Source organism: Micromesistius poutassou, assembly GCF_964030765.1.
Source record: "Micromesistius poutassou genome assembly, chromosome: 15".
Taxonomy (NCBI): Eukaryota; Metazoa; Chordata; class Actinopteri; order Gadiformes; family Gadidae; genus Micromesistius; species Micromesistius poutassou.
In genome coordinates, this window is record NC_140285.1 from 10,791,640 (window position 1) to 10,813,127 (window position 21,488).

At 43.5% G+C, this 21,488-nt stretch overlaps 1 protein-coding gene across 3 annotated transcripts; it reads left to right on the top strand.

Annotated features, from left to right (window-relative positions):
* Window positions 1-87: 87 nt before the first annotated feature.
* Window positions 88-19,927, top strand: LOC311359640 (uridine-cytidine kinase-like 1; the record flags this gene model as incomplete). 3 transcript variants are annotated; one of them, XM_084479697.1, is made up of 15 exons in its annotated part: window positions 88-161; window positions 4,811-5,010; window positions 5,538-5,644; window positions 9,135-9,305; window positions 9,778-9,849; window positions 10,420-10,609; window positions 10,798-10,859; window positions 11,932-11,948; window positions 14,086-14,184; window positions 15,724-15,817; window positions 16,244-16,306; window positions 16,440-16,562; window positions 17,196-17,303; window positions 17,415-17,571; window positions 18,159-19,927. In XM_084479697.1, the coding sequence occupies 15 exons, from the start codon at window positions 88-90 to the stop codon at window positions 18,236-18,238; spliced, it is 1,617 nt and encodes a 538-aa protein (XP_084335823.1). In that variant the 3' UTR covers window positions 18,239-19,927. The 3 variants fall into 3 exon arrangements, with proteins under 3 accessions (XP_084335823.1, XP_084335822.1, XP_084335824.1); XM_084479696.1 differs by lacking the exon at window positions 11,932-11,948 and adding an exon at window positions 13,232-13,251; XM_084479698.1 differs by lacking the exons at window positions 88-161; window positions 11,932-11,948 and adding exons at window positions 2,206-2,473; window positions 13,232-13,251.
* Between the last annotated feature and the right edge of the window lie 1,561 nt (window positions 19,928-21,488).

The window sequence follows — 21,488 nt, forward strand, 5'->3', positions numbered from 1 at the left end:
CGATGCGAATACCTAATATGACTACATCCCCCATGATGCTTTATCGTTAACCCCTCTGAACAGCTGATTGTCAATAATGAAACAACAATGTCTGCCGTCTGCAGAGAAGGAAGTGTCTCAAAAATGGAGACCGAAGAAAAAGCTTCGGCAGTATCTAATAGGTAAACACGTTTTACCAATTTAGCAACATCCAGCCTGGGCACTGTGTTGGTTTTATTTTTACTTTTACATGTACCCGCAGGGACATTATTCATAGAACCACGACCTCCCAACGTGCTACCAAGTCAGCCAAAGAGCATCGTGTAGTGCTTGTAATGGAAGGCATGGCGTTAACATGTAGGCAATACTATACATGGTCCATGAGTAGTTGCCATTAGAGATTACTACACGTGGCGTACAGTCTTTATGGCTTGGTTATGACAGTATTTAATGGGTAATACACATTTGGCATGTGGTGATAGTGTTACAGTGTAGGCCTGTATCTTGTTTCGTTTCCTGTCACACATTCCCCGGAAACAATCCAATAATTATGTGTTATACAGACGCAGGGCATTGTTGGAGCATTTGTAAGATGAGTAACCAGTTATTCTGCTTGTAGGATAGGAATACTCCCCTTACTACTCTAGACATAATGCCATAATATATATTGCACTTAAATTAAATTCAAGTCTAGTAAATGTCATTACTCCTAAAGCGTGTCAGTAACATCGAAGCTCAGTAATGAGGTGTATTTCAGAAATAAACTAACAGAACTCCTCTAGCTGTCCGTGATGCATTTTGTGCCACAAGAGGGTGTTACAACATAGCTGTATTAACTGGGTATAACTGTCAAACTGGGTAGTTAAGGTGGCATTACAACACATCAAAAATTGAGGAGGCTAACACATACATATTAAATACATAATTTTGAATATTATTCTTGGCTCTCTGAAGATGAGTTGGTTTAATAAACTACATTTTACATACACTAAACTGCATTTTCACTTACATACTACACATTTAGATCAAGGTGATTTAAAACTGAACCAAGCCTATACATTGGTTTGCTCATTTATCTGCATGTTACAATATGTAACACATATTTTTTTTCAATGGTATTAGCTCAGCATTTGCAATCCACCTTGGACTTCAATCCGGGTGGTGTGTGACACTATTTGCCAAAAAGATGGTTTAAAAGTAGTATTGACCTTTAAATAGTTTACACATTTATCTTTTTCTGAGCATGATAGTGGATTCAGGTCAAAGGATCACCGCTTTCTGGGAAGTAAGGTGGTAGCACATAATTTTAGTTACTGTGTACTGAGGACAGACATTCAGCAAATCTACATATAGCCTAGCACCCTTGTTGACATGGTAGCTAAACTGTGGTCTTTACAATGGGTTTGCTGTAACTGTTTTGTTGTTAAGAACTGAGGCTGGCGATAATCTTTTCGTCTGTACCGTTTACCCTCTCGTGTGTGTCTGTCTGTGTGTGTGTGTGTGTGTGTGTATGTGTGTGTGTGTGTGTGTGCGTGTGTATGTGTATGTGTTTGTGTGCGTGTGTCAGCTAATAGAGAGGTTGAGGCAGTGTTCAGTTTCATCATGCTGTTTATTTCCTCACTGCCCAGTATGTGTGGAGCAAGGGCGGGGCATAACTCTGCGTGTGTGGAGCCGTGTTTGTCTGCATGTGGATGTTTCCAGGCTGCTGTCAGGCACATTGAGTCTCTACTGGGGAATAGTGCCTTGCCTTTCCCTTTAGAGTTCCTTCTGTTCTCTTTTTACCCTGTATTTCATTTTCACTCTTCGGATCTTCCAAGAAGCCCTGGGCTTTTTGGCTTTCTTTTAAACTGCATAAACTCTTACCTTTGGTCTGTATGCGCTATATCATAAGCTGTTTTATGACTGCTGCCTCTGTCATTTTCAGAAAGATATTGCCACAGGGACTGTCACTGACAGACGAGCCACACTCGGTGCATTTCTGTGTGTTTAACAGTGTGTGCGTGTGTTGGTGCCTGGAGTGGGAAGGTCTAGCTCCAACCTGCTGCTATTAATATCGCCTAACGAACATAATCTGGAGGATAGGTTATCCTCTTACATTTGTTGGCTAGTCTACCAGGGGGAGGGCTGGACAGGCAAAGAGGGCGAGCCCATAGCAGTTTCGTTTCCAAACTTCCCGGTCACCCTTATAGTTCTCTAACTCTCGCTCTCTCTCTCCCACTCTCTCTCTCATTGGTGCTGAATTGACAGAATAGAAACCAAAACAAAGCATAGTTATGTTTCTTCTCTCTCTCCTCCCCTCTTTCAATGACTGTCTTTAAATAGTTTTACTAGTGGAGAAGGGGTAGTACATGCTTGAGTATGTGTACATGCTGTGTGCTTACTTGTAATAATAATAGTTTAAATAAAAGTCTATATTGAAAAGACGGTTGTATCAAGTTATGAACACTCTACCAGCCTATTCAGGAGCTAGAATATCTGCCTGTTGGAACCTCGGGTAAGTGGCTTACATTTTTGTATGTTTGCACCATCATGTTTTTCATGATTTTATTATTATATATTTTTTTCTTTGCTTCTGTTTTGTAGTGGTTGGCATATCGCTGCTAGTTCTCTTTGGACTATGTTAAGGCTCAAGTACTCCTGTGTCTCTCTACCTTAAAAATCTGGAAAGACAGGCGTAGAAAAAAACTACATAGGCTTATTAGATAATAGATAAAGTGGATTATATATCTGTTAGACAGTATCTGTGCCTCATACATTTTAGTGTGGTAATGACCATAGTTCCACAGCATAGCAACAAATTTCGGTAATGTTTTTCTCTGTAGTCATGTGTTGCTACTGAGCGTGGATTTCCCACAGAGTGAACTTCTCTCTATTCAATTATTATGTTATAACTTACTCTATACAACAGCATCTGCTGGACAGCGACGGAAAATGGTTTCCACATTAATTTCATCCTTTTGTTTTGAAATGCTCTTCTGTATTTTATTTTTCAAAAAAGTCCTTTCCCAGCCAGGTGGTTATGTAGTGATGCACTCAGTAGGGGTGTAACGATACACAAAAGTCATGATTCGGTACGTACCTCGGTTTTTAAGTCACGGTTCGGTATGTTTTTCGGTACAGCAGTTTTTACTTTTTTATTTTTATTAAACAATTGGATTTTGATTTGATTATTAAATTGTAACAAACAAATGCCTTACACAGACGAAAATACATCAAATACAATTGAGGATAAAAACACAGTAAAGTCCAGGACTTATTTCCATTGTGGTCCTCAACACAAAACATCAGAACGGTACGTACCAAAATGAAACGTGCATCGAACTGTTAGACCCGTACCGAAAAATTTCGGTATGAATGAGTGTATCGTTACACCCCTAGCACTCAGTCCTGTAGCTGCCACTGCAGGACAAAGGCATGGTTTAGCCAGGCTTCACGTGCACATTCGTGCTTATCTTTTAACATTGATTGTCTCTGATAACCCAGAGAGAGGGTTAGCACTGTACTCTAGCACTGTATCACATTCTCTCATAAATTCCAGCCCTTGCCATAAAAGATAGGAGCTCTTGGGCGAGAACTCCTATCTATCTATCGCGCTCCTATCTCTTTGCTTTTTATTTCACCTTCGACCCTGCCTTGGAACTCCACCTATTGGACTTGATTGGCCAGTGAGACGAGGAATCACACAGTTAGACACAGAGCTGTGACAGTGATTCCATAGGATTACGAGCTACGGTTTAGGGTTCACCGTCGGGCCACGACGACGGAGCGAGACATTTGGTATTCCACTCATCACTGTCCTGCTCTTAAGAATGGACCAGATCACTCGCTTAATGCAGTAGGTGTTGATCGAACATGCCACTCAGCCAACATGTTGTATGTTGATTTATCTAATCTCTTAACTACTGTCCAGTTTGACCTAATCGGTTGTGTGTTCTGCCGGCGAAATGTGTGGTCGCCAAGGACCTCATTGTATGGAGCACGTTGTCTGGGGAGTAGCGCATGTCCTTTGGCGGGGGGTTGTGTGCCTATGGGTTACTCAACAGTCCAGACGCGCTTTGTTCTTGTGTTGTCTGCTGGTCTGAATACTAAACCATGACAATGTCTACAGAATTGTAATGCTCTCTATAGTGCCCTATTCATTTAACAAAATTAGAACTCGCTCTATCCTGAGCATCACAAACTTCAGGCTAAAACATCATGGGGAATTGTTCACTTCTCTAATGTTTAAATTGCATGGCCTTTTAATTTAATCTTTAATTTTATTCATGCAAAAGTCAATGCCAAAGGGCTATTTTCATTTATAATAGAGAGACATTGACACGGGAACAGCAGTCTTGCACTTTCCATTAAGTGCCAATCATTGCAAAACACTGAACACAAATACCATGTCAGATAATCCATTCCAAGGGCTGTGAGTCAACTAGGTTTCTACTATAAGAAATGACCGGTAGCCGGACACCATGTTAGTACTCAAGTACATTCCGTCTGACTTTAGTGGTGACAAAAAGTGTTTTATTACTCTGATGTAAGAGGGTTGCTACTCGCAGTAACATAAGAGGTAGACTTCATGTTTCTGTGTTTGACACCTGAAACATAACACTTGCTGGGGCCATTTATCGTTTATTAATCATCTAAAATGTATATTAATGTATTCTTAATGATTAGTTAATCATTAACTAAAGGCTTGTAAATTAATGTTTTGATAGTGACTTGTTCATCATTAACAAAAGGCTTGTAAATGACTCATAACTGAATGTTATTAAGGTGTTCCCAATGTATTGATGCAAAGCTTGCTGCTGCTGTCTATTCTCACGTACATTGTGCATTGCAGCGGCGGTGGCGGCGAAGGGTCCAGTCTGGACCGGCTGCTCCCCACGGTGGGCACCGGCCTGTCGCCAAGGAAACGCACCACCAGCCAATGCAAGTCGGAGCCCCCTCTCCTGCGCACCTCCAAGCGGACCATATACACAGCCGGCCGGCCACCCTGGTACAACGAGCACGGTGCCCAGTCCAAGGAGGCCTTTGTCATCGGTGAGCCGCTCGCATGAGCCCTGAGTCACAGACTGAGTCTAGGCCCTCGTGGCTTTTATAGGTTTGGGTTTGTGTTCCCAATGGAGCAATTGTCCGTCCCGTGATGTTGACACAACATTAGCTCTGCGTCATCAACAATAGCTCTGTGCCGCTCTGTGTCGAAATGCCGTGCATACCTTACCCTGAGTGAGATGACTTCATCAACAGGTGAATAAAAAGGCAACACTCTTTAGAAATGCAGCGACTTGTTGGATATGCAATTGCAATAGTCTTCAAGCAGGTATGTGGTGTCTGTGTGTGGAAGGAGAAAGGCCAGAGATTCATAGCTGCGGCAAATGGATATTAACATCCATTTTCAGATGTATAAAACAAAATTCAGTTTAATGGGAGCAAGCTGTGCCCTGACGGACTTTCCAGAACGTCTACCTTTTGCTTCTTTCTGTAATCCTGAAGGATTCCACAAGAATGTGCCTTCCTTAAAGGTTTCTAAGTTTCTAAGTAAAGAACGTCGTCTGTTTCTCCTTCAGGCCTGTGTGGAGGAAGCGCATCAGGGAAGACCACAGTGGCCAGGAAGATTATTGAGGCCCTGGATGTCCCTTGGGTTGTCCTACTGTCCATGGACTCCTTCTACAAGGTATGTGTATTAAGGCTATTTACCTGTGTCACAGTACTATGCAGAGCATAAAGTAATTTTATGTGTGCTGGTTCGCCCTCTAAGCCATATAAACCTTGATATCTGCTGATCACCAAAGTCCTGCTCTGTTTAATATAGGCTTATACTTATACCTTATATCTAGCCCATGCCAAACTGAGGAAGAAAGACACACACACACACACACACACACACACACACACACACACACACACACACACACACACACACACACACACACATACACATACACACACACCAAACAAATACACCTCTCTACCCCCCTTGCCTCCTTATGTAATCATGCCATGGTCTGACAGCAGTCATAAAGGGTGGCGGGTCCTGACACACACTCATCTAAATGTCATCGGGTGTAGAGCACCTGCCTTTGATATGCCTGCAGCTGGGCCAACAAAGATCTGCCTCTTGAAACAAAACAAAAAAGGCCTCCTGGACACCGTGTTTGTTGTGCCAGTGACCGTGAGAAGTACAGTTTAGACAGCGCTCCTCCATACCTGTTGGCTGCTGTGTCCTCAGACTGCAAAAAGCAGAAGTTATTTTTGTTTTGTATTTCAACATTATCAAATGTGTATATTAGTTCTACATGTCAATGTTTGGACACATTCAGTAAAGATATAAATATGCACAAATACATGCACATGTATGAATACCTTCACACACAGCAAACACAAATACATACTCCAGGCTCGATACAGACGTCAGAGGGAGGCTCCAGCCGTGCCTAAATTTAGGTCTACCAAATTCATCTTCTCTTAAAGTGTGTGTGCCTGCGTGCGTGCGTGCGTGCGTGCGTGCGTGCGTGTGTCGCAGTATTACAGTACACAGTGTATTTTGAAATACCAATGGTATGATTCAATACCGTCAAAAATACGGACACTCTATTATATTTTTTCAAACATCTTATGAATACATGTTCCATTATGTTTATAATGTTTGTATTTGTATTTAAATGGTATTTTTTTAAGCAGGATATATAATTAAATAGTAAATAAAGTGAAGTTGTTGCTGTTGCATAGTTATTGAGACTGAAATAGGTTTGTTCACAAACAATTAGTGGCTGCCACGGTTCGGCAAGATTTACTATAACCTCCCGAAATCAAAACTGAAAAATGTATTTTTAACTGGCGCTGCCGGTTTGAAAGTATTTCTTTTTTTAGTTATCTTGGATATTCAGCACGACGTTTCAAATGACAGAGATCTGACCCCTGGAACTAGAGCACGATCACCGGTATGAGTCCCGTGTGTCTAGCGGTTTATACCTGCCCAGGAGCCTGTTGGCCAGAAGCACTCCTCTATACAGCCATCTTTTGGTCAATAATTCCACACAGTCAAATTACAGTAGTATCATGTACCATACAATAATAATAATCCCAAATGGATAAAACATTCAAATCTCTGTTTACGTGTATCCCACTAGCCTGAAATTAACAGTTAAAAGAAAGTTAAAAAACAGTTTGGCCACGGGCCAGTGGAGCCCTATTGTGGTTGTAATGCACGTATACTGCTTGTAATACAGGTGAATGATTTTTGTGTGTACACTGGTTGAAACAGGTTAAACTAGCCATCTCCACACTCACTCAGGGAGAGAGCACCTGCATGATGATGGTGCTCCACTGCCATGCGGGAGATCTCTTCCAGAGTGGAGATCTCTCCCAGAGTGTGTGTGGAGATCTCTTCCCGAGTGTGTGTGGAGATCTCTCCCAGAGTGTGTGTGGAGAGCTCTCCCAGAGTGTGTGTGGAGATCTCTTCCCGAGTGTGTGTGGAGATCTCTTCCCGAGTGTGTGTGGAGATCTCTTCCTGAGTGTGTGTGGAGATCTCTCCCAGAGTGTGTGTGGAGATCTCTCCCAGAGTGTGTGTGGTGATGGCTGGTTTAACTTGTGCACATTGATTGCTCAATATGCAGGTATGCAGCCTCACCCAGCCCGAGTCCAACCAGTCTGACTCAGTCTTTAACCAGGCGTCATCCACACACACTCCCACATAAACCGTATACCCAGGTGACAGAAAGGTATGAAGGTATAAAAAAAATGTAAACCACTCAAGCTTAGAGTGTATGCAGTATGTTGACTAATTACATTTGCTTTTAGACTTAAGATAAGATAAGATAAGATAAGATAAAGTATACTTTAATGTCCCCCAGGGGGGAAATTCATCTTGGGCTGCAGTCACTGCGTCACAACACACCACATAAAATATACACAGAAGTATAGACAATACAAACATGCTTCACTGCATCATCCACAACAGACACAATCACAAAAACACACAAAATGTGCACAACACAGTGGGGATAAAAGTGTACAAGTAGGAAACACAGTCATTTGTTGCTGTTTAGCATCTTAATGGCAGCTGGGATGAATGAGTTTTTATGCCTCTTTAACCTGCAGTTCGGCATTCTAAATCGTCTGCCTGACGGTAGCAACTCTATTTCCTGGTTGAGAATGTGTATTGGTATTTTGTGAATAAATACAGGATTAGGTTCACAGTTTGATCTTGGGTCAAATATCATCTCCTCTGTTTTAGTGACGTTAACAACCAGATGGTGAGCATCACACCAATCTACAAACTTTTATTTCCAAATGGTAGGAGGCTGTGTCTTGGTCTCTGTATAATTAGCTAAGGATAGCAGTGTCATCAGAGAATTGAACAATGTAATTATGTGGGTGTTTACTCACATGTTCATTGGTGTAAATAGTAAAAAGGCCAGGGGAGCTCACACACCCCTGTGGCGCCCCTGTGCTGATGGATTTGGGGTCTGAGACTGCCTCATGTACCTTAACATATTGTGTCCTATTAGTTAAAAAAGATAAATACCACTTAACTATAAAAGAGCTTACACCCATATTTTTATGTGTCTCAAGTAAAATACATGGCTGAATCGTGTTGAAGGCCGAACTAAAATCTATAAAAAGTAAATGTGCGTAGGCCTTCGGGTCCTCCAGGTGCTTCAAACTTCTCTTTTGTAAGGATGCACAATAAATATCGGGTCTGATAGATTTCCGGCAGATTATGTGGCATTTTTATTATTAAGTATTAAAAGTATTTAAAGTATTAAGTATTATACCATTAATGAATTTATAGCCGATAAATAGATAATTGGAAACGAATATTGCTTACATTAGATTAACCATAGGGCTTAACAAGAGTTGCACACTGCTGTCACACGCATGCCAGTCAGACTTCAGCACGCGGTGTGGGTGCAGTAGATTAGGGAGCAAACATGTCATCACCAGTGTGGACATTTCTCACAGTCACAAGACAACATTAGAGTTGCTACTTGCAATGCATGTTCAGCTTGGGTTCCAAGAAGAGGGTAAGTGTCTCCTTGTTTTATAGTATACTTTTAAGTGTAAGCAAAACGGGTGCAAAAAACCGTCAGTATGTCCAGTGGTGCAGAATAGTTGTAACGTTGTGAAGGCTAACGTTGTGTAACTGCTGATGTTGTCCTCAGGTCCTGTCCCAAGAGGAGCAGAAACTCGCTGCCGATAACAACTACAACTTTGATCACCCAGACGCCTTTGACTTTGGCCTGCTGACGCACACACTGCGCAAACTCAAACTGGGCAAGAGTGTGAAAATCCCGGTGTACGACTTTACGACGCACGGGCGACAGAAGGAGTGGGTGAGCGGAGCGAGACACTAAACGCTGGGGTACAGAGGCAACGTAATGGACTGAATCTCAGAGTCATTGCTCTGTAATTCCACTTTTATGGTGACCCTCAGGGGCTTTTATTGGAATGGCTGTTCATCACAACCACAAGTTGTGATGAAGGACAGTTTGATGGATACACCTTCCCCTAAGTCCTGTCGTGTCCAATCCAATCGAAGAGCCTCCACAATGAGCAGAAGTGGGGGGGGGAAGTACATCATACAATGTCCTATCTGCATTAAGCCACATCAGAAGTCCAACCTATTCTAAGACTAACCCTTTGCACAATACCGATACAGGTTGTTGCATTTCAGTCAATTACTTTAATTGGCGTTATTCGCGTCCATGTATGGAATCATGTTCAGCTATAGTATAGATCTTGATGGGACTGAAAGTATTATTGGATTAACCAACACACTCTCCCGGCTTCTCTCCCCCACGGCAGAAAACGGTGTATGGCGCGAGCGTTGTCATCTTCGAGGGGATCATGTCCTTTGCAGATAAAGAACTGCTGCAGGTAGGTGCAGGTTATCGACCACATCGGACCCATGGGCTGCACTGCCTTTGTAAAAGGCACCGGGGACACATCTGTGCCCATACCTGGGTTTAAGTATGGAAACATCTTAACCAACCTAAGTTTCTTTCCCTTATGTGCTTTTCTTCTAATGCGTGCGGGTGTCGGTGTGCGTGGTTGTGTGTGTGTGTGTGCGTGTGTGTGTGCGCGTGTGTGTGTGTGCGTGCGTGTGCGTGTGTGTGTGCTTATCACAATTTGCACTTTCTTTACATCTCTACTCACTGCTTCTGACCAATCCTGTCTGAGTGAATTCATCCTTCGTTCAAGCCAAGCTCGACCTCATTCTGTCACATTAACCTTCATTTGACATTACACCACTGTGTCGTCATAGAAAGTTTCTCAAAAGGACAGAAACAAAATATGGCATGGACACGCAAGACACTTGCATTAACGTTTATTACATTGTTTATTACAACACTTTATATTTCATATTTGTATGCAACATTATGCACATCATATATATATATATATATATATATTAATACAGTTGTCCTGCATCTCTTGTGTGTTCAGCTGCTGGACATGAAGATCTTTGTGGACACCGACTCGGACATCCGCCTGGTGCGCCGGCTGCGGCGGGACATCACGGAGCGGGGGCGGGACATCGGGGGTGTCATCAAGCAGTACAACAAGTATGTGAAGCCGGCCTTCGACCAGTACATCGAGCCCACCATGCGGCTGGCCGACATCGTCGTACCACGAGGTGAGCGCCGCCCCGGTTCACCTCCAAACCTGAGGTGAACCGGTGTCTTTTTACCACCGCGCTCTACGCGATATGTTGCAACACAGTCAGGGCAGTACAGAGAGGAGTCTTCGAAGGCTCTGTTCAACAGACACGGTTTCTTAAGTACTGGTCCTGGTTTTGTTTTCGTGATTGTGTGTATGGATTAGGTGGAGGCAACATGGTGGCCATTGACTTGATTGTGCAGCATGTCCACAGCCAACTGGAAGAGGTAAACATACTGCCTGTTAAATTGCCCACTCAGCCCTCCAAGCAGACCGGCACTGACACGCTGCCAGTTACAATAGCAAAAACAAAAAATACAGGAAACATAGTTGCCCTGCAGAAATAAAGATAAGGCATGCCAGTTCCAAAGAGAACCCCATGTTCCTATCAAATTAGAAATATGACTAAGTCACTCTTACCTTTTTGAGATTAAGCCCAGTTTCAAGGAATATAATTGGCTCTGCTATTACAAATGACTAAATGGTTATTGCAAAAAAAAAAAAAAGCCTGCTTACTCCCTCTGGTGGATATAAGAGGCACTACACTGAATAACCCGGCAACTCTTAGGGCGTACTCACACTAGCCCATCTGTACCGTGCCCGAGTACGTTTGCCCCCTAAAGTCTAGATCGTTTGGCTAGTGTGAGCACGGCATCCGTACTCAAGTACAGTTAAATTCCTTGGCCTCAGTACACTTCGGAGAGGTGTGCTCAAGCCACGGTACAGATGCTAATGAGCCGACACACGCACACGCACGGATACGCAACCTATATGGACAAGAGGCCACCGCACTCAGGCCCAGTTGAGATTGCCTAGTGTGAGCACCGGCCAGCGGCACAGTGGGGGGAAGGCAATCGCACTTGAGTACGGTACAGGGCAACTTTGCCTAGAGTGAGTGCGCCCTTAAATGCCACAGCCTGGCATAGAATATGAATATATTGCAGTAAGTACTCTTGAATTGAATACAATTTTCTGTGCTTCAGCTATTCGCTTTATTTATATATACACATACACACACGTTTTCAGATGAATGCATGCAGCCATTGTCGAATGTTTTATAACTATCTTACACACATTTGAATTTGAATTCAAAAGTGTGACTCACACTCACCGTCCACAGTGCACAATACACAATACTACAAGTGAAGCTTGTGTCACAGTGTGGTCGGCTTTACCCAACCCACCCCTCCACGTCACTCCTGCCCTCTCCCCTTCACCCACACCATACAAACTGCTCACAGACCACTCTCTCGCTCTCCTCTCCAAACCACCAACCCCCCACCCTGCCATCGCTCACAGCGAGAGCTCAGCGTCAGGTAGAGTAGCCTTTTTTTTTTTCTGTCGTATCTGTCATTCTAACTGTCTATCCACTCTGGGCTCTCCCTGGCCGTCCCTCCTGGGGACCGGGACAGCTCATTGGAGCAACCACTGCCTTTAGGGATTCTGTTGGCTGCCAGAAGAGAAGGGAATAAACATGGATTGGAACCGCCCCCTGTATGCAGTGGTGGCATTGGCATACATAGATATCTATTCACATAACGGAGTGTGATGCATACGTTTAAAGTTCTAAAGCAGTGAATCTGCGTTGCATAACCCTGACAGCAGCTCTGGTGCAGCCAGCAGTTGACTTACAGCAAAGGTGTTGGTTTCTCCCCCATCTTTTTATTTTCAGAAATTACAACTCACCCCCCTTCCTGTCTTCTGTGTCTAAACTGACACCATGAGAGAGAGAGAGAGAGAGAGAGAGAGAGACAGAGAGAGAGACAGAGAGACAGAGAGAGAGAGAGAGAGAGAGAGAGAGAGAGAGAGAGAGAGAGAGAGAGAGAGAGAGAGAGAGAGAGAGAGAGAGAGAGAGAGAGAGAGAGAGAGAGAGAGAGAGAGAGATGGCTAAAGAGAATGAAAGGGAAGGGGAGAGGAAGCTGTTGCCACAGCTAATGTGACTACCAAAGCCACAAAGTTTCCAGTGCCGCACGGCAAACACTTTTTTTTCAAGTTTTTCCATTTGAAGTGCGGTGGCCACAGTCGCTTGAGAGACAGAGACAGAGAAAGAGAGGAAGTCGATTTGGTGTCTTTCTTTAGACATAGAACGTACCAAGGTCCCTGAGTTGTAGTTGTGACACCTACGCTGTTCACCTCAGCATGCTGTAGAAGAGTGACAGCCATGCTGCGACCTGTGCGCATCTCACACACAAAACGGCACCGTCGCAATTCACAAGATGACGCACGCATAAGAATTATTGAGCAATTTCACTTTAATCTAGAACATGAGGCTTTTAAAAAATATATATGAACACACATTGACTTTAGTCTGTGACGATCTGCAGAAACTTCATTGGCCAATAACGACCGGCCGGGCGCCATGCTTATGTACCCATGATGGGGTTCTACATAAACACATAGAGCACGTAGCATCACAGGCATGTGGCGGCTGTCACACTCTCTCACCGCTGCCTATCACCTCGCTCCTTCGACCGCCCTATGTTGTGTCTCTGTTCTCATCATTCTTCCTCTTTTCTTTTTTGTCCTTTTGTGTCCCCTCTGTTGTTTTTGTTTGTGGTCGTTCTTTGTCTTCCGTCTCCCAAAAACCTTCTCCACATAGAGGAAACTACGCTGGGATATGTGAGACGATTTGTTATGATTTCTCTGGTTGTGCGCATCTTTATTTGCAACGTTAAAAAAAACAATTGTGTGGGCTAATTGTTTGTGGTGTTAGAAGATCTGTCTTTGGACCAACGAGCCTATCGTTGTAACCCTTATCAGAGGAGGAACACTAACCCAGCTCTATTTGTCACATGATGTGGAATTAGCTGAAGGAATAACAAGTGAGCAGAGACCTGTCATGGAAACGACATTTTTGGACATTTTGGCATTACTTCAAAAATGCACCAGCCTTGTACTTGTTGGATTGTATATTCTTAAGATTTCCAAGTCTTTCAAGGCCCTGGTTTGAAGGAACAATTAAAAGAAAATGTATTGTCCATGAGCATTGTCCCTGAACCACGCTAAGCCTTTTTCTGCACACTTTTGTGTGACAAACTTGTGTTCTGCTTCTGCCTGAGTCCTCTTAAGCATTCCAGTTGAAGAGGTGCAGTTCACATCCACAACATTTCCATATTCCTTGGTGTTTTTTTTAGTAACTGGTGAAGGGGTGTAGTGTTCGGTCCCTCTGTCCCCTTACCAGGTTTTCTTTCACCTGCAACTTTAGTAGTAACACGCGTGTATGTACTCTCATTAATTTCTATCTCTGCATTTGCATGTGTGTGTGTGTGTTTGGGAGGGGGGGGCGGGGGGGGGCACGCATGTGTGTGCCCTAACACAATGCCCTAAATGTGTGTGAGCACATACGTTGCTCACACACATTCACGTCAACTGCCGTCGTCTCTATGCTATGTTGCCTGTGCAGCCCCCCCCTCTCCGGTTTACCCCATGCTCTTGTCGTTGCCGTGGTAACAGGGCAGCTCTGGCCTCGGCCCACCAGGCCCAGCCGCTCCCGCAGACCCTCAGTGTCCTGGAGAGCACCCCCCAGGTCCGGGGGATGCACACCATCATCAGGTAGCTCCCCCAACCACCAATCAGGAAACACCTGAAATAGGGATCGACCGATATGGATTTTTTAAGGGCCGATGCCTATACCCAGTAGCGTACCGTGGGGTTTAAGTCTGGGCCTTCAGTAACGAACTCCACCAACGCCCAACCCCCAAACACTCAGACATGCCCACAAATTTCATATTATGTGCCGATACAGCCAACACAGCCAAATATGTGCATCACACTAGGCGCTATTGCATAACATCAACAACAAGACAGTTGATCTTCAACAACAACAGCTCACACGCACACCACTGCATTACCGCAGCTATATGAATGCAGCATCACCATCAGATCTTTCATTATGTCACTCCGCAACCAGATTGCACATCACACACATGACACAAAAACAAGTTCTCACAGTTCTCACAATTGTCATAATGTTCACCGGATGCTTTCGCAACTTCAACTGATTCAATTAAGTATAGCGACAATATTAAGTGCACCGCCTCCAGCCCAGGAGTAGTTCACGGGTTCATTTAATAAGGTTATTAAGCGGCGTCACTGAAACACAGCATTAACGTTTAGCGTACTGCCCAAATTCCAGCAATATATTGTGTTTCCAACCATTACAAAAAAATGTTTTATAAACTTAAGTACCACAACAACTTTATCGCTCCTCCTACACAGCCTACAAAGTAACTCACTCACCCATCACTTCGGATCGGAGGAAATCCATGCTCCGGAAAAATAATAAAATAAATAAAAAATAATCTGATGCCGATACACGTAAAAACGCAAATATCGGCCGGCCAATATATTGGTTGATCACTAACCTGAAGCGTCCTGTTATTGTTCAGTGGTTCCCAGACTTGGGGTCGGGAGCCTGATGTGCTTCGCAGGAGATGGCTGAATGGTCCTCATTTATAAATGGTCCTCATTTACATAGCGCTTTTATCCAAAAGCGCTTTACAGTGTTGACTGACATTCACCCATTCATGCACACATTCACACACCGGCGTCAACCACGCAGGGCAACAGCCAGCTCGTCAGGAGCAATTAGGATGAGGCGTCTTGCTCAGGGACACCACGACACTCAGCTAGGAGGAGCCGGGGATCGAACCACCAACCTAGCGGTTACTAGCCAACCCGCTGTACCTCCTGAGCTAATGCTAAAGCTTATGCTTACGCTGACCTAAGCTGTAGATATTTGAAGATCCATTTAAGCTTTTAAATGTCTCATATATCCTGTAAAGATAAAACGGGTGCAAACTACTACTTATCATTTGGTGTGTAGTACAGCGATGTGATTACATTCAACGGTGTTCATCGGTATTACTGGCAGATGTTGATTGTGTATAAACTTTGTGTGCAGCAGAATACACACAAATGTAAGTTGTGGTCGCAAACATTTTCAGAGAGAAAATGGTGAGAATCACTGATCTATCTATTTCAGTCATACCACCATGTGCGACTTTGTAGTGAAACCAGGCTCCCCACTGTTTGTGTATGCTGGATTTGATACGTACGTACGTATGGACTGAATATCTCTGCCCTTTCCAGAAACAAGGAAACCAGCCGTGATGAGTTCATCTTCTACTCCAAGAGGTTAATGCGGCTGCTGATCGAGCGGGCGCTGTCCTTCCTCCCCTCTCAGGTGACCCTGACATGTGACACGTGTCCTGTTCGTTCATTCAGTCAAAGCTACTTTAGGACCTTATTCTGTTGTACGAAGTATGACCATATATGGGCCCAGGGTGAAGAGCAAGGCATACCTTTTCGGTTAAAAGAAGAACGTGACATGGTGGCATACGAAGGAAATGCATTGCTAGACATATGAGAGAGAGAGAGAGAGAGAGAAAGGTTTTTGTATTTGATGAAGATCATTTCACATCGGTAGAGAGAGCTGCTTGTGACAACCGCATGGAAACTTCGACCTTTAGTGGAAAGTCGCCCTGGCTTCAAACTAGAGCATCGCAGACAAGCATCTCAAACACACCTACTTACACACACGCACGTTTAGATTCTGTAACTGCAAACTGAATGGCCATAATGATGGTTTGGTATTTGTATACCCCTGCAGTCTCACACTGTCCAGACGCCCCAGGGAGAGGATTACGAGGGCAGGTCCTTCGACGGAAAGAGGGTGAGGGTATACTTCACCTCCCACCTTCTCCCTCCCCCAACACCCATTTTCTTAATTTTCCCAACACCGCTCCTCAAGAGAACCGTCCCGTGCAATTAACCTTTCTGCCTTTCCCCCCCCCCCCTGTCTGCAGGTGACGGGCGTGTCCATCCTGCGGGCCGGGGAGACCATGGAGCCGGCCCTGAGGGCGGTCTGCAAGGACGTCCGCATCGGCAAGATCCTCATCCAGACCAACCAGGACACCGGAGAACCAGAGGTACCCACCACCGCGGTCCTCTGGTCTAGTTCCCTCCCCCGTTGGACACATGGACCGTACTTTAAGCTAGGGGAGGCCATTTGGAGGAGCCAGACGGAGTAAGCTCGATTCTGGAAGTAGCCAACGGATGAAGTCCCACCCCTCCTTTCATGTCTCTCTGAAATGCTAGCTCACTAGCGTTGGCAATGGGTCTGCCTGGCCTTGAGGGCAGGGCAGCGTGCGTGCAGATACCCGGGTAGGTAGGTAGTCGGACAGGTATTAGTTCACTCAGGCCGAATTACATGATTGGACGGGCTTATGACAGACGTGCTTATTACAGACGTGCTTATTGCATGGCCTACCCTGGCTTTATGGCCATGGTGGCCTAAGAGCTTTACGTAAAGAAAGCAAAAGTTCCTGTCCGGCTCAACTGGTTGAACACGGCATTGACAGAACACGGGCCAGGCTGAGGCTTCCCACGCTAAGAATTTGTGCTCTCGCAGTATCTTGAGAAGAATTGGGTTAAGGCAACCATCAAATGGCGTACGCTTCAAATCAACCTGTAGCTCGGTTGCCCAACACAGAAACTCTGTAGTATGTGACGTATGAAAGCCACATCCTGTCTTGCCTCACCGCGCCCTTAACCTTTGTCAGCTCCACTACCTGCGGCTGCCCAAGGAGATCGGCGAGGACCACGTGATCCTGATGGACTGCACCGTCTCCACGGGGGCCGCCGCCATGATGGCCGTCAGAGTGCTGCTGGTGGGTGTCTGTGAGATGTTGTGCAGCCTACAAATACAATAAGAGTACAAATGTCCCGTCGTTGCTACTGAAGGGCTCCAATGGGTTTTGTGTTTGGGTTTGTTCTTTCAGGACCACGACGTCCAGGAGGATAAGATCTTGCTGGTGTCCCTGCTCATGGCGGAGATGGGCGTCCACTCTGTGGCCTACGCCTTCCCCCAGGTCCAGATCATCACCACGGCGGTGGACAAGGAGGTCAACGATCTGTTCCACATCATCCCCGGCATCGGTGAGTCGGGTTGAACGCACCGGAGCGCTTTGCTGTTGCGGTCAGAATATGAGGCTGAGCGGACGTCAGGTAGACGGACCACATGAACAGACAGACTGTAGTCACATGGCCATCTGGGAGATATTGAAATTGAATGAGAGCTATGTATGGCTGACGACTATGTGTTGCATTGGTTATTCTTAATATGACTGGTCATCAGTAGAAGACAGATTAATGGATGTAAACGAAATTTCAAAGATTTGAAGAACCCAATAAATATAGGCCTATAAGTACTGATTCTACATTTTTGTTCTTAATTATGTTGTAACAGTTATATATATAAATTACTGTTATATTTTCCTATTTATCAATGATATGCTCCATATATGTGCTTACCATTGTTCCATGCCATGCCATGTGAGATTAGGACAGGTGTGAACCTGAAAGCTTAATTGGAAGATTGTTCTCAACACAAACGTCACGCTTGGCTAATGCTGCTCTCTCTTTGCCTTTTTGTTTCTCCAAATAACCAATTTATATGTACATACAAGCATTTTGATATTCCTAACCATTTCAAACATGTAAACCGATGTTTTCTCGCTGTGCAGGTAACTTTGGGGATAGATATTTCGGTACCGACGCGCCCCCAGATTGGAGTGACGACGAGATGGACCAGCCCAGTTACTGAGTTACTGTCTGGCAGTGAGAGGGCCGGCTGACTCACTGTCTGGCATTGCACTGAGCGACTGTAACTTGACTGTAACCCCGGTGATTCAGCAAGGTGACATTTGGAGGACAATGTTTAAAAAAAGTCCCATACTGGCTGCACTGGGCGGTAACATGAATCCTTTGCTGTCAGGGGCCAATACTGACAAGGTGATCTGTATACGAGTTCCCCAGAAACGCTTGTAGACACAAAGACGCTTTCAGAATGTATATGATTTTGTGTTGAGATTTGTTTAAATCTTTATTTTATTGTATTTTATTTAAAATTTTAAGTATGTTAAAATTAAGTGCTGTTTTTGTTCTATAGAGTTACACAGTATGGTGCACCTGTTGCCAAATGTATTCTTTGTAAAATGCCATTTTATTGTCTAAATTAGTGCAATTCTTTTATAGGGTGCATCAAGCCTTAAGTCGTGCAGTGTGGAAGGACACACTTGCATGCACTTTCAAAAATGCAGCCCTGTGTGGGCTGAAGACCTGCTGTAATACTGTTGTCTTCTCATGGCTACACGCAATCCTCAGACTGTTCAACAATGTGTAGGTGTATCTGCATTGTTTCTTTGATTTTTTTTTTTTTACATGGTTTTTTTCACCCATGCTTTTTTTCTCTTTTTTCAATGTGCACATACATTCTTTAGATAATAGAGCTCAAACCTGTTTTAGGCCATTTATTTTTTTAATGCCGCGACTTGGCTATTGCTCTAGTATTCACTTGGCAGTGTTCATTTGTCCAGCGTTTCCTCCGTCTCCATTTTTAATCTATGGATCTGGTCTGGTCTTGTCAGCAGATGGTCATATATCAGTAGGTGAGTAGGGAAGTGGGCCAATGGCATTTTCACAAGAAAAAGCAACAACACACACACGATTGATACCGATTTACCCAGTTGGTTTAATCAGATTTATCATAATTTAAATGAATTGTATAATGTAAATAATTGGTTAAAAAATTAAGTGTTTGCATCGTTAAAAATGTTTTAAAATGGCCAGGGACTGAAATGTCTTTGAATAACAAACGGTATGACTTGAATTATTAATTGGTTCCAAAAATCCCTAAAGTGCTATAACGTAATGTGATAAAGATGATGATTTCACTGTGACAATGAAGAACCCTCATTTAAAAAAATGTGTGTGACAATAGCAATGCATAACCAAAGCAGATTGAAAGGTGAGATAATATGTATTGATGCACACTCCTCCTCAGCAGGTATTCTGGTGGTGATGGTACTAGCTTACGTGGCTCCTCGGATATGCAGAATGGTTTTAACACGTTACCTATACGTCAACTATACAGTTGTTTAAATAAGGGAAATCTCTGTTATTGTTGTTATTATGTCAATAATATGATTTTCAGAAAATGTTTGCTGTGTGCTGCTAACTGTGCTGTCTTTAGTATATAGTTTACTTTCAGATTAAGGCAATATGTTATTTTATCTTTCGAGAGAGTTTAGTTTGTTCCTTCATATTTAAGATCAATTTAAAGAAACAACCCTACCGTATTTATATTTTAATCAACCAATATCTATATGCCACATCAAGTTTTGGTATAACAAAAGTCATGATAATCTATAAGGATTATGAACAATAACAGCTTCATGTATTAATATATTGTTTTGAAATTCCAGTTAATGCTCAATAAAACAATTTACACTTATTTTACTCTTTATTCTCTTTATTTATAGTGATATTTTGAATATCGTTTCATTTTACAACAGAAAAACTAGGATGATTAAACGAAATTCAGTATCAGACGAAGTAGTACTTATCTCAACTAACAAATACAACCAAGTGAAGCATGTTTGACCCTTTGATAACCGTGTGGTATAACTGAAGCGTGGTCACAGGACCTTGTATCACGTATCAACGGAGCACGCTCAATCAAACATCCCATTAGTCCAGAAAAAAATTGTGATCTGTATTATTTCAATGGATAGCAATTATCTACAACTTTAAAAAGAAAAGGATTTGTGCTTTGGCTGCCCTCAGCTCATGGAAAGTAACCTTGATAACCATCTAACTGCCTTCTTTTTTTCTCATCACACTGGCTGTCAAAAACTGCCAAGCTAGCATGATTGACACACTTGTAGCGGGTCGACAAACAATTATACACTTTGTGCATAAGGGGCACTCACACATTCCATGTGTAGTGGATTGTGTGCTGTATTCAGGCCTGATGAATTCTGTAGTCTTCGTCTGAATTATTTTGTACAATTGAACATAAACAAATATTGCAATTTAAAACTACTAGTCACTACTAGTCATAGTCAAAGTCAAAGCCAAATTAACAATGTTACATTTTAAATAGTTTATCTGTTTCTTATTTAGCTCATTTAATACCAATGTTTATTTGAATTCACTGCATATTAGATTTAAATGAAGTCACTAAAGCGTGGTTATAATGATGGATATTGTTATACAAATGTAATGGAAAGTTTACCGCCAGTGCAGAGAAACAGGAAGGAGATGTGTGTGTGTGTGTGTGTGGTGCATGTGTGTGTGTGTGTGTGTGTGTGTGTGTGTGTGTGCGTGGCTGCCTGTGTGAGCATGTTTGTTTGTATTGCATCCTCATTGGTTTAGTTGAGCAGTTTTGATGAGGTCAGAGCATACTAACCTTGCTACCTGTGAACCTCCTCGTCTCAGTTTAGCCGTGCACTCGCCTAACTGCTCCTCAGTCGCATCCCCTCCGTCTGATGATCAGCGTCTGGTGCCCTGCTCGTATCTGCCTCCTCTCTAGCCTTTAGATGCTCTGCTCCCTCTCCCTCTCTGGGTAAGTTTATCAATCAACTCCTTAATACTGTCTGCTCATGAACTGAGGATTTAATGATATGATAGCAACACTGAAGTTATGGGCAAAAAAAGAAGAAAAAGTTGAGCAAATGAGCTGTATTTCAGGATTAGTTTGGTTAATGTGTTTGTGTCGGTCTGGAAGTGGAGCTATGAGTCTGCCAGCCGTAGTGCTTGAATATGAATTATTTAGATGAAGAGGTAATGCCTAATCATGGAAAGAGGGCTTCATATGCGTGTGTGTGTGTGTGTGTCCGTGTGTGTGTGTGTGTGTGTGTGTGTGTGTGTGTGTGTAGGTGTGTGTGTGTGTGTGTGTGTGTATCTGGGCCATGAAATGAATGCAACTGTAATCAGGGGATTTGTACAATTTATAGGGAAAATTGGATCTTAAGATATCAATAGTGCATGTTTTAGTCCTTAGCCTCTCTAGG